Here is a 12,101-nt window from a genome sequence, read left to right on the forward strand (position 1 = left end):
CCCAGTGCCCAGCACAGGGGCACGGTCCCTGCCCTGCTCCTGCTGGCCACACCACTCCTGATACAAGCCAGGATGCCGCTGGCCCTCTTGGCCACCTGCACGCACCACTGGCTCATATTTCCTCATATTCTTTTTTTTCTTTTGCCTTAACATCCAGGATTTAACAGTTTTGAAGGCAGAGTTTATCTGGCAGGTGACCAAGCAGTATATTTCTGCGGGGAAAATAATTGAAGTTAATTGAAAAAGCAGCTTTGGAGAAATTACCTGTGACTGTCACGTCTCCCTTCAGCCTTTACAAGAGCTGGAGAAGTCAGAGCCATTCTTAGCACGTTTCTCCCTGGGCTGGGCGAATTGCAGTCGAGCAGCCAAGGAAACTCAGGGGAAGTCTACGCCATAGATTGCTTGTAATTGGGTTAAATATTTTGTGTCAGACAGAAATGCCAGATCAGGCAGGAAAATTGCATTATTTAGAATGGGAAATAATTATCTCAGTGATGAATAAGTACTTTGATGATGTTTTTCAGCAAAAAAAATTTCTTGCTTTTGCTGCAAAGGCTGAGCTGCATTAAAAAGCCTTGCTCAGCAAGGCTGAGCCTACGTTAGGGGATCCTGCATGGCACACCCTTCCCCGGGGGCTTCGGGGGTCGGGACGTGCAGGGATTTCTGCTCTGATGGCTTCATCCCCTTTGCCATCCCCAGATATGATCCTGGGCCAGCAAGAACAGTCCGCGGAGTTTGACGAGCGCATGCGGGCGAAAGTTCGAGAAGTCCTTTTGAAGAAGCATCACCATCAGAACGAGAAGAAAAGAAACAACCTTCTCCCCATCGTCCGCTCGTTTGCTGATGCGAGCAAGAAGCAGGCAGACCTGCACCTCCTAGACAAGCCAGGTGAGGGTTCCTGCAGGGTTTGGCACTAGGAGAGGGTTCCTACAGGGCTTAGGCACCAGGAGAGAGCTCCTGCAGGGCTTAGGCACCGGGAGAGGGTTCCTTCAGGTTTTAGGCACTGGGAGAGGGTTCCTGCAGGGCTTAGGCACCAGGAGAGGGCTCCTGCAGGGCTTAGGCACCGGGTGAGGTTCCTGCAGGGCTTAGGCACCGGGTGAGGGTTCCTGCAGGGCTTAGGCACCAGGAGAGGGCTCCTGCAGGGCTTAGGCACCGGGTGAGGTTCCTGCAGGGCTTAGGCACCGGGTGAGGGTTCCTGCAGGGCTTAGGCACCAGGAGAGGGTTCCTGTAGGGTTTGGCACCAGGAAAGGGTTCCTGCAGGGCTTAGGCACCAGGTGAAGGTTTCTGCAGGGCTTTGGCCACCTTAGACTTGTCCTGGCAAAGGAGAAGTGTCCCAATTGCTCCTTGTCCGTCTTTCTGAGTGTCTTTCTTTTTCCTACCAGCCCAAACACTCACCCCTCATCCTTCTCCCACCACTGCAGAAGCTAAAAATGGGGTGAACCATGAGACCAATGCGATGGATTTAAGCAAGGTGAGACCCTTGTAGCGTTCTTAAGCCTTTAGGGCCAGATTTGCTCTTGCAAACTTGGCTGCGGAGCATGCTGCAGAGTGCCGTGGGCTTTGCTTTTGGGGGAGAATTGCCTGAAAATCGCTTGTTGTGCCCAGGCGGAGTTGCACTTCATGAAGAAAATTCCCACCGGAGCTGAGGCGTCCAACGTGCTCGTAGGACAACTGGATTTCCTTCACCAGCCCATCGTGGCGTTTGTCCGCCTGACCCCGGCTGTCCTCCTCTCGGGCATGACTGAAGTTCCCATCCCAACCAGGTCTGAATGAGAAGCACAAAGTTTTTATTGAAAAAAAACCCACCCCAACCAACAAAATGACATCAAATTGCTTGCGGCGCTTTGGCGTCCCAAGGGATCCAGGCCAGTGGGAGCAAGCGTGGTTCTCCCACGCACATGCCCTTGCCTTCGTTTCTCCCTTCCCTGCGGTATCTTTTAAACCCATTGGCCAATTTTAATGAAAGTTGGGCCCAAAATTAAATTTGTGATTGGTTTTGATGAATTTCAAATTCACCGCAGAATCGGTGAGCCTATGTGTCCCCTCGCGAGCCGTGCTCTGGGCTGGGAGCTCCTGGGGATTTCCTTGGGTGCCCTTTGAGCAAGGACACGTTCTTCTCTCTCATTTTGTTTTTCTTGCCCAGGTTCCTGTTTGTTTTGCTTGGACCAGAAGGAAAAGCCCATCAGTACCATGAGATCGGCCGGTCCATGGCTACCATCATGACGGATGAGGTGAGACAAGATAAGAGAGATCTCCAGGTCCTTTTTGGCTTTCTTCACCTCCCCCCGCCTCTGTAGCAGTGAGGAAGAGGATTTGCTGTCCCAGCCACCCGCAGCTCTCCCTTTGTGCCCACCCTTCCTTTGCACCCCAAAGCAAACGTGCGGATTTGCATCACCCCACATCCTGGAGGCTGAGATCCCACCCAGGGTGCATCCTGTACCTTGTCCTTCTCCCCGGGCTCCCCAGCACACTGTCCCCAGTGGTGGCATTGTCTGGGCCTCTTTAAGCAAAAATGTGCTCTGGAGGATGGGGACCTCATGGAAGAGATGATTACAAGTACCATGATGGACAGATTTTTTTTCCTTTTTGGGGAACATTTCCTGCCATTTCCAGCAAGAAATTTGGGGGGAAATTATTTGGCATTTAGCCAAGAGCTTATTGCACTGGCTAGGACATCCGAGGTGGGTGGGTTGTCCTCTCACCAGGTTGTCTCCTACCGGCAGGTTTTCCATGACGTTGCCTACAAAGCCAAGAACCGGGCTGACCTCGTGGCCGGCATCGACGAGTTTCTGGATCAGGTCACGGTCTTGCCGCCAGGAGAGTGGGATCCATCGATCCGAATTGAGCCCCCCAAAACCGTCCCTTCGCAGGTGGGTGCTGCCGCAGAGGGAGGCATGAGGGGGACGGGCAGGACGGCAGCACGCCCGGGGCTGCTGTTCAGGGGCCCAAATGCACAAGGTCCCGGTTTGACACAGTCACACACCCAGACCAGACGCAAAATAAGGCAGCAGTTACAAATATCTTCATTTTATTTCCATTTTAACAGGAAAAAAGGAAGATGCCGGGAGCTCTCGATGACAGCTCTTCTCACAGCAAGCCGGAGAAACACAGTGGTCCTGAGCTGGAGCGGACGGGAAGGTGTGAGCTTTAATAATTTGGGTTTTTTTTTCCTGTTTGCCACTAAAACCTGAGCATTCACCAAAATCTGAGCAGGCTTCGGGCGTTAGTTGGATCAGTGAGGGGGCTCCAGCTTGGTCCCCTGGGCTGGGCAGGTGGGAGATCTGGGCAGCTGGGCTCAGCCACAGCATCATTGCACACAGGTTTTCTTGATTTGGGGTGGAAGCAGATGCGTGACCACCTCCAGGGAGAGCTCTGCTGCTGCTCAAAGCATTGGAGTGTTGCAATAAGAGGGGACAGGCTCTCAGGTTAGGTCCTTGGTCTTTGTGCGGGAGGGATTTGTTTGTGTCCCTCAATTTCTGCTGGGTACACAAAGGGTGAAGGACCCTGCTTCGTTTTAGCGGTGAAAGCTCTTCTGTGCTTGTGACCGTCCTTTCGCGGCAAAGAAAACTCCATGTGCTCTTCCAAGGAGAACAGTTTGTATTTTTTTCCTTCCTCCAGGCTCTTTGGAGGTTTGATCTTGGACGTGAAGCGAAAAGCCCCGTGGTTCTGGAGCGACTTTCGGGATGGTCTGAGCCTGCAGTGTCTGGCGTCCTTCCTCTTCCTCTACTGCGCCTGCATGTCCCCCGTCATCACCTTCGGGGGCCTGCTGGGGGAGGCGACCAACGGCCACATAGTGAGCACCTCACTCTGTTGGGTGGCATTCGGGAGGGCAAAGCTCATGCAAAAGTCCGTGCTGCAGTGAATTTGCTTTGGTTTCCCTCCCCCAATGATTTATTTACTCCCTACTGCCTCCCTTCCCCGGACAGAGCGCCATGGAGTCGCTGCTGGGCGCATCCATGACCGGTGTGGTGTATTCCCTCTTTGCTGGCCAACCTCTCACCATCCTCGGCAGCACCGGACCTGTCCTTGTGTTTGAGAAGATCCTCTACAAATTCTGCAAGTAAGGCTGGCTGCCACTGCTGGGCGCTGCCAGAGCCTTCAGAAGGCACTGACGGCGGAAGGATCTTCTTCTTGTATTTTTCTTAGTGGGGGTTGTTAGATTTAAGTTGTCTTCTGGGCCACAGACGTTGCACGCTGCTGCTTTAGGATGTGATGGTGCAAGAGCCCTTGGTCTCTGAAGGATGGATGGGGTCGTTTGGGGTTTTTTGGGTTAAAGCGAAGCAGCAGGAGGAGGAGAAACCATAAAGACGTGGATGCCTGAAGAGGCAAATCACTCTGGTTTGGGGGTGAGGGAAGGTTTGCTTTCCTCCCAGTACAAACCCAGGTGCTTCTTAGCCTGATTTTTGCTGGAAGTGGAAATAGATTTCGCCCAAATATCCAAATGGTTTTCTGCTGAAATATTTCTGGTGTTGATGATTTTATGGAAAAAATAGGAGCTTCTCATATGAAATGTACATTTTCCATGATAATCCTTTTGTTGTGATGACTTTGATCCTTATTGCACCCTTATTGCAATTAAATTCATCATTAAGCCCCAGCTTGCTGGCAGCAGGTGACTGCGTGCAAAACCAGCCGGTTTCGGTGTTTGGGCATCAGGGTGAGGTGGGAGGACACCACCTTCCCCAACAGGGACCTGACCTCAATTAGCCTCCGAGGTCTTAACACAAGATAATTGCTAAAGAATGATAATTAAATAATTGGCCGCTCCTCCAGCGGGTCCACGCCCTGCACCGCAGCCCCGAGGCTGGCTGTCGTGGTACGTGCCATCTGTAAATCGCTCCCAATCTCCTAAATTGCTCCCAATTTTTCCCGAAGGAAGGCACGGCTTGGAGCCTCCGGCTGGCCTTTCCACCCTGGGTTTTATTTTGGTTTCCCAGGGAGTACGCGCTCTCCTATCTCTCCCTGCGGGTGTGCATCGGGCTGTGGACTGCCTTCTTCTGCATAGTGCTGGTGGCCACCGATGCCAGCTGTTTGGTGTGCTACATCACCCGCTTCACCGAAGAAGCCTTCGCCTCCCTCATCTGCATCATCTTCATCTACGAGGCTTTAGAGAAGCTGAGTCACCTGCGAGAGACCTACCCTGTGCACATGCACAGCAAGCTCGACTTCCTCACCATCTACTAGTGCGTTTTTTTTTCCCTCCTAAACCACCGCTGCCCCTTGGCAGGAGCTCAGGGCTGCACCTCCATCGCCTTCCCCTTACCCCTGTCTTGGCTTCTCTCCTCCCAGCTGTAAGTGTGAGGCACCAGCTCATCCCAGCAACGAAACCCTGCGTTTCTGGGAGAGCCACAAGATCAATGTGTCTGGCCTTGCCTGGGAAAACCTCACGGTGACTGTAAGTGCCCCGAGCCACTGCTTCCTCATGCCGCGGCTACAGGGTCCGGGGGCATTCGCGTGGTGCAAAACTCGGAGCCCTTCAGGTGATGATGGGCTTCAAACTGTGCTAGTCCTGCTCCAAAAAGTCTTGGGTTAAATCTAATGTGTGGTTTTAACCTACTCTGTCCTGGGAAGGAGGGTCCACTTTGTCCAGTCCAGCTTGTCCCCAGCATCGTGGGTCATAACCGTCCTCCTCAACCCTGTTGCGGGACAACAGTTCTGACCAGGAGCAAGGTTAAGTGGGTGGTTTGATTACTGTAGCAGTTGGAGGACTTAAGTTCATGCTTGAAGGTAGCAATTGGCTTCCTTAATTGGTTCCTAATAACTCCAGGCCTTGCTTTCTTACTCAGCGTTGTCTGTAAGTATGTGCATAAATTTGCATGTCTGAGCAGCCTCTCGGGCTGTTGTTGCCGGAAGCAGAGCCCCAGCGTAGGGTGGGAGGCTCTTATGGACATCTGCATCCCCTCTTGGCCATGTCCTGTGAGCCCTCCACTGGGAAGGGATGACTTGTCTCTTCTCCTTTCCTATCACGCTTGTCTTAGCCCTCCTTCCCGGTTCCCTCTTTCTCTATCCCCAAGAGTTTCCAAGCGCTTTCTTCCCTGCTGGTGGTGTCTTCGGCTGCAGTTGCCTGCCATTCAAGCAGAGGATGTGCCGTGGGTTTGTTGTATGGTGTCCCATCACATCTCGTCTCTCTGCTCTCCTCTGTGTAGCTCAATGTGTCACTTGTTCAGCTGCTGTTGGTCGTTAAATATAAATCTCCGTTGGTGGCAGCTGTGACAATGCCATGGATCTTGGACCAAGATCCTCAAACCCCCATAGTTGTCCGAGGTTTCCTTGCCGCATGTGCACTGCCTTTGTGTCCTGACACTCTGTTTCTCCAGGAATGTCGGTATTTGCATGGAGAGTTTCAAGGACCTGCCTGTGGACGCAATGGCCCCTACACGCCTAATGTCCTCTTCTGGTGCTGCATCCTCTTCTTCTCCACCTTTGTCCTGTCGAGCTTATTGAAGAAGTTTAAAACCAGCCGTTACTTCCCAACCAGAGTAGGTAGAAGATGGTGGCCAGCAGCAGTCTCCGCACTCATTTCCCAAAATGGCTTTCCTGGAGCACTAAACAGTATTTGCCACCACTTGGTCAAGCTGGGAAATGTTGACCTTGAAGGCCAAGCTCTCCATCAGCTTGGATGTCCCTCAAAATGATTGCAGTGTTTCCTACCTGCCTCATGACATGCCCTGGAGCGGTTTGGGTTTTGCTCAGGCAGTGGGAAACCAGGTCTCCAAAGTTGGTTGGGATTTGGTTTTTTTTTTTTTTCCCCCCTAACCTTCTGTGCATTATGTGCTCAAGGGGAAGTTGATTCAAATGAGGAGCTGCCATAGACACGATTTCTTCCTTTTGAGGAGCAAATGATGCCTCAGTGCCTTATTCCCATTTTAGCTGCGAGTGTGGCTGTAGTGGCAATATTATTTTTTTTAAAGGTTTGAATTCAAACAACCCTTTTCCACCTAATTAAACTTTTTTTTTTTTATTGTCTGACACCAGATCTCACAGGGACAAACGCAGCAGCCGTATCTAACCAGGGGATTTGGCTGCATGTCCTCAGAGTGGTGGGATATTGTTACCAGCCTTAACGTTGTTCATGTCCCCAACTCTTCCATCTCCTGTTATGACCCTGTTTGTGATGCCCCTTTCAGCTCTGGTTTCTTGCCCCAGGTACGATCCACAGTAAGTGACTTTGCTGTTTTCCTCACCATCGTTGTCATGGTGCTCATTGACTTCATGATTGGGATCCCATCACCGAAGCTCCACGTCCCCCATATGTTCAAGGTAATGGGGTGTTTTGGCATGGAGCTGGTTCCAGCCCTTGGGGATGCCACAAGGTGATGCCAGGGCTGAGGCTGGAGGAGATGCTGGTGGTGGGACCATCTCCTCTTCCACTTCCAAGTGCATCATTTCCTTCTGGAAATGAGAAGACAGCCCCAAAATTAGAGACCTACACGTGCTTGCAAAGAGGACGCTGGCACTGCTGAACCCCGTGGGAGAGGTTGACACGAAGCCAGGGCTGGGAGATGCTCTGATGCAGGGATGGAGGGGAAAATCGAAGCCAGTGAAGTGGCTGGGCTGGGAAATGATCCTGAGGTGCATGATTTGTTGCAGCCTACCAGAGATGACCGCGGGTGGTTCATCAGCCCCATAGGACCCAACCCTTGGTGGACCGTGCTGGCCGCGCTCATCCCAGCTCTGCTCTGTACCATCTTGATATTCATGGACCAGCAGATCACTGCCGTTATTGTGAACAGGAAGGAGCACAGGCTGAAGGTAAGGGCCTGCAAGAGATGGCCCCGTCCCCAGCCCACTCTGGGCTGCAGGTATGGGGAGAACCTCCTACGCTTGGTGAAGGCATTGGTCGGGGAGAACGGTGGGACGCTCCCCTGGATTAATAACGACACAGGGAGCAAAGGACGGGAGAGTGAGGGTGAGCAATGTTTTGGAGCAGCGGATTAATCTTGGAGCAATATAGAAGATGGGTTTTGTTTTGGAATGCCGGCAGCAGCTGGGGGAACGAATCATTCTGAAGGGCTGCCAGGGATAATTCTGAGTCGCATCTTATTTGCAAGCCGCGAAAATTTCTTTATGAATGAAAAAAATAGTAACTTCGGGGTTTTTTTGGGAGAAGTAGATATCACACCCACTCTCCAAATCCACTTTGTCCAAACTCCTACCGGATTTCCATGCAAGCTGCTTGCGCAAAGACCGGACTCATCCTTATTTGATTCCAATTCTTGTTTTACATTTTCAAGAAGTTGACCTGAGCTCAAGTCGGGTTCGAGTCTGACACGTGCAACGTTGTCCTTGCTCCTGTGCTGTGGGGTGCTCTGTTTCTTGTTTTGCTCCCTGCAGAAAGGATGCGGGTACCACCTGGACCTCTTCATGGTGGCCGTGATGCTCGGGGTGTGCTCGGTGATGGGGTTGCCCTGGTTTGTGGCTGCGACCGTCCTGTCCATCACCCACGTGAATAGCCTCAAAGTGGAGTCTAACTGCTCGGCGCCGGGAGAACAACCCAAGTTTTTGGGGATACGAGAGCAGAGAGTCACTGGCTTGATGATCTTTGTGCTCATGGGCTGCTCAGTCTTCTTCACTTCTGTGTTAAAGGTAAGAGGAAAATGCAAAACGCCCAACAACCACAAGCTTTTGGAGATCATACAAAAATAGTCCCCTCTCTCCAGGCCTGAGTGGTTGTGGGGCAGAGGAGGAGGTGTTCCCAAACCTTGGGGCTTGACCCGTGCTGGGAACCAGCCTTGGTTACACTTCCCAGCCCTTCAGACCCCAGTTTGGTGAGCTTGAGGCAAACGAGCAAGACAACTGCTTTGATTTCCAGGTGTCCTTCAGGCCCGTCCGTGTTTATGGGTTACAGCTGAGCGTATTCAGACCAGTACATCTGCTCTCTTTCAAACAGGCAGCGCTTCATCGGTTGCAATTTGCTCCCCCAAGCGCCTCCGAGCAGCAATTCCCAGTAGCTTAGCACACTGAAATCTTCCCAGTGGCCTTCCTTGCATGTTCCTCCCACAAAATAATCTCATCCCTAGGCTAAAAGGAGGCACAAGAATAGGTAGAAATGTTTTTTCTACCGTGACAGAACGTGGTATGTGGCAGCATGGGTGAAATTACCTATTTTCCTCCAGCTTTTCTGGAAAATAGGATTATTCAGATGAAAAACAGTGCAGAAGTTCAGCCTAGAGCAGAGCATTAGCTCGCTTGCACGCACAAGATTGCTGCTGCTTAAAACCCGACACATCTTTAACCCTGGGGAAACAGGAAAGCTTCAAGCAATTTTAGGCAGTGCCTGTAGAAGGGAGCGGTAATACCGGAAATGCAATTAAAAAAAATATTGCTTTCTTTTTTTTCCCCCCAGTTTATACCAATGCCTGTGCTTTATGGCGTCTTTCTCTACATGGGCGTGTCGTCGCTCCGAGGAATTCAGGTACGGACTTTTTTCACAGCATGCAGCATGTCTGCTCCCTGGTATTCCGTCTCCGGAGAAGCAGAAAAAAGCAGTGGCATGGGGGAAAAAAAACCAATCTCCAAAAGCGAGTGATGAGAATAGATTGGTAGAGGCACGGGAGGTTGGTAGGGCTGGGAGGACCTGGCAAGTTCAGTGCTCTCTGTTTGATGGTCTAGGGCGGGTCGGTGTTTGGCTTTGTGGAAAATGGGGGAGTTCAGTGCGAAAGGAAGGAAATCATGGAATCATGGAATGGTTTGGGTGGGAAGGGACCCCCAGAGGTCACCCAGCCCAACCCCCCTGCAGGAGCAGGGACACCTTGAACCAGACCAGGTTGCTCACAGCCCCGTCCAACCTGGCCTTGGATGTTCCCAGGGATGGGGCCTCCACCACCGCCCTGGGCAACCCCTCCCGCTCTTTCCCACCCTCAGGGCCAAGGATTTCTGCCTTCCATCCAGGCGAAACCTGCCCTGCTTTGCTTTCAAACCATCCCCCCGTGGCCTGTCCCAGCCGGCCCTGCTCAAAAGATTGTCCCCGTCTTCCCTGGGGGCCCCCTTGAAGCCCTGAGCGGCCACACTCAGGTCCCCCCGCAGCCCCCTCTTCCTCAGGCTGAACACCCCCAACTCTCCCAGCCTGGCCCCGCCGGTGGAAAGCCTTGCTGGGGGGTCAGTGGGCCAAGCAATGCTAATGGTAGGATAATGAGGTTCGGTGGGCAGCTCTCATGGGCAAGCTGGTTTATAGATGGAGCAAAGGGAACATGGTCCTGCTCCCAGGAGGAACATCATGGGATCCGCGATCCCTCATCGCAAACGAGACCCTGAAAATTCCCTCCACGTCTCAGCAGAGCCAGAAACTTTCCGCAGTCCCATGGTGGCAACTTTTCCCCTTTGATTTTTGCAGTTCTTCGACCGCTTGAAGCTGTTTTGGATGCCAGCGAAACACCAGCCGGACTTCATCTACCTGCGGCACGTCCCCCTGCGAAAGGTGCATTTCTTCACCCTCATCCAGCTGATCTGCCTCGTCCTCCTCTGGGCCATCAAGGTGTCCCGTGCTGCCATCATCTTCCCCATGATGGTAAGAGCTGGCGCCGCTCGGCAGCGGGATGTTTGCAGCGTGGGAGTGAGATGCAGCGTCACCTCTGGCCTCACCGCATCTTCCCTCTTATTCATGAAGGTTTTGGCTCTTGTTTTCGTCCGGAAAGTGATGGATTTCTGCTTCTCCAAGCGAGAGCTCAGCTTTCTGGATGACCTTATGCCAGAAAGCAAGAAGAAGAAGTTGGACGATGCCAAAAATGAAGCCAAAGAAGAAGAGGTAATGGGTGCTGGGTGCTTGGGGCTGGACGCTGCTCTCCATCTCTGAGGTTGCCTGTTTCCATCACCGCTTGTCTTTAAATGTTGGGGGAAGAGCAGAACTAAATAGTAGTTGATCCTAATAGCCCGAATCCCAGAGCTGAACCTTGTTTGCCCCCTAAATTAGCGGTGAGCTTAACACTTGAATGCAGGTATGATTTTTAAAATGATTGCTTTATGCAAAAGGTCGTTGTTACTGTGGGAAGATTTGCTTATAGCGCTGGTTTTTAACCCCTCCAAAACCTTTGGAGCGAAAGGTCCTTCCCCTGCTGCACTGTCACGGGGCGGCCTGCAGTGGTTTTACTGGGTGTTTTGTTTCTCTCCGCTTTGGCCAAAGACTGAGAACTTGATTTGTCCCTTTTTTTCATGTCAGGAGTCCCAGAAGATGATGGAAGCTGCTGCTGCAAATTCTGTTCAGCTGAAACTGGGGAAGACCAGCACCTCGGATACCCCAAAGCAAAACAGTGACAGGTAAAGCCCCACCCAGTGCCAGGACCCCCCGGCGGGATGAGTTTGAAGGCGTTTGGCACCATTTTCTCCACTCGCATCTTTATTGAGCGTCACTTTAGAAACCAGCAGTCGGCTCGGTGGCGAAAATCAAATTTATGGGCAGGGCTGCAGGAGGCGATTGCTGGGCTCTGACCCCACACAGTGTGGCTGCACAACTCGCGTTTGACCCCAAGAACTTGCATCATCAGTGACTTTATGGTAGCTGGAGATCCTCAGACTTAAAAATGAGGGGTTGCAGGCATGGTCTGTACCAGCAGCAGCTTAGGAGCCCACCCCAGGGCTTCCAACACCAGCAAGAGCCTTTGCATGGAGATGTTGCTCTGTAAACAGCAAAACCAAAATAATCTGTAGCGCTCAGATTTGCCTCTCAAAACTCCTCATCCGGCCAAACCTCCTGTGCTTGCGCTGAGCTTTGATTCCTCCGTGTCCCCCCCGCGTTGCTCTTGCTGATGCTCACGCACTTGGTGGCATCCGTTCCCGTCATCGCGGATTGCTATGTGAAATATTTATTGCAGGGCTGATCCTTCCGAGATCAACATCTCGGATGAAATGCCAAAAACGACCGTGTGGAAGGCGCTCGCGATGAACACAGAAACACTCTGAACCCCGGGGGGAGGAAAGAGGTAAAGGATTGCGCGTGACCGTTGACCGCGCTCCCCTGCAAGTGGCTGCGGTTTCCTGCGGTTTTCCCGTGCTCTGGCTGGCAATGCCGAGCGAACGCCCGGTCCTTGGGAACAGGCAGCCGGGACCGTGGTGTGTGAACCAGCTCCTCTCTGCTGGGGGGGCCGCCAGCGGGGGGGGAGCAGAGG

The 12,101-nt window shown here is 52.4% G+C and overlaps 1 protein-coding gene across 1 annotated transcript in view; it reads left to right on the plus strand.

The window, feature by feature from the left end:
• Positions 1–12,101, plus strand: part of SLC4A8 (solute carrier family 4 member 8) — a 24,652-nt gene that overhangs the window by 3,031 nt on the left and 9,520 nt on the right. The window contains 19 exon segments of the mRNA XM_009648221.1: positions 700–888; positions 1,383–1,471; positions 1,606–1,763; positions 2,144–2,231; positions 2,724–2,870; positions 3,047–3,138; positions 3,619–3,793; positions 3,927–4,060; positions 4,938–5,183; positions 5,290–5,395; positions 6,318–6,479; positions 7,147–7,260; positions 7,591–7,752; positions 8,335–8,586; positions 9,347–9,415; positions 10,334–10,507; positions 10,607–10,744; positions 11,156–11,190; positions 11,760–11,878. Of these exon segments, the coding sequence (XP_009646516.1) occupies positions 700–888; positions 1,383–1,471; positions 1,606–1,763; positions 2,144–2,231; positions 2,724–2,870; positions 3,047–3,138; positions 3,619–3,793; positions 3,927–4,060; positions 4,938–5,183; positions 5,290–5,395; positions 6,318–6,479; positions 7,147–7,260; positions 7,591–7,752; positions 8,335–8,586; positions 9,347–9,415; positions 10,334–10,507; positions 10,607–10,744; positions 11,156–11,190; positions 11,760–11,878 (2,649 nt within the window).

The sequence above is a fragment of the Egretta garzetta genome, unplaced genomic scaffold (genome assembly GCF_000687185.1).
Source record: "Egretta garzetta isolate BGI_Z169 unplaced genomic scaffold, ASM68718v1 scaffold581, whole genome shotgun sequence".
Taxonomy (NCBI): domain Eukaryota; kingdom Metazoa; phylum Chordata; class Aves; order Pelecaniformes; family Ardeidae; genus Egretta; species Egretta garzetta.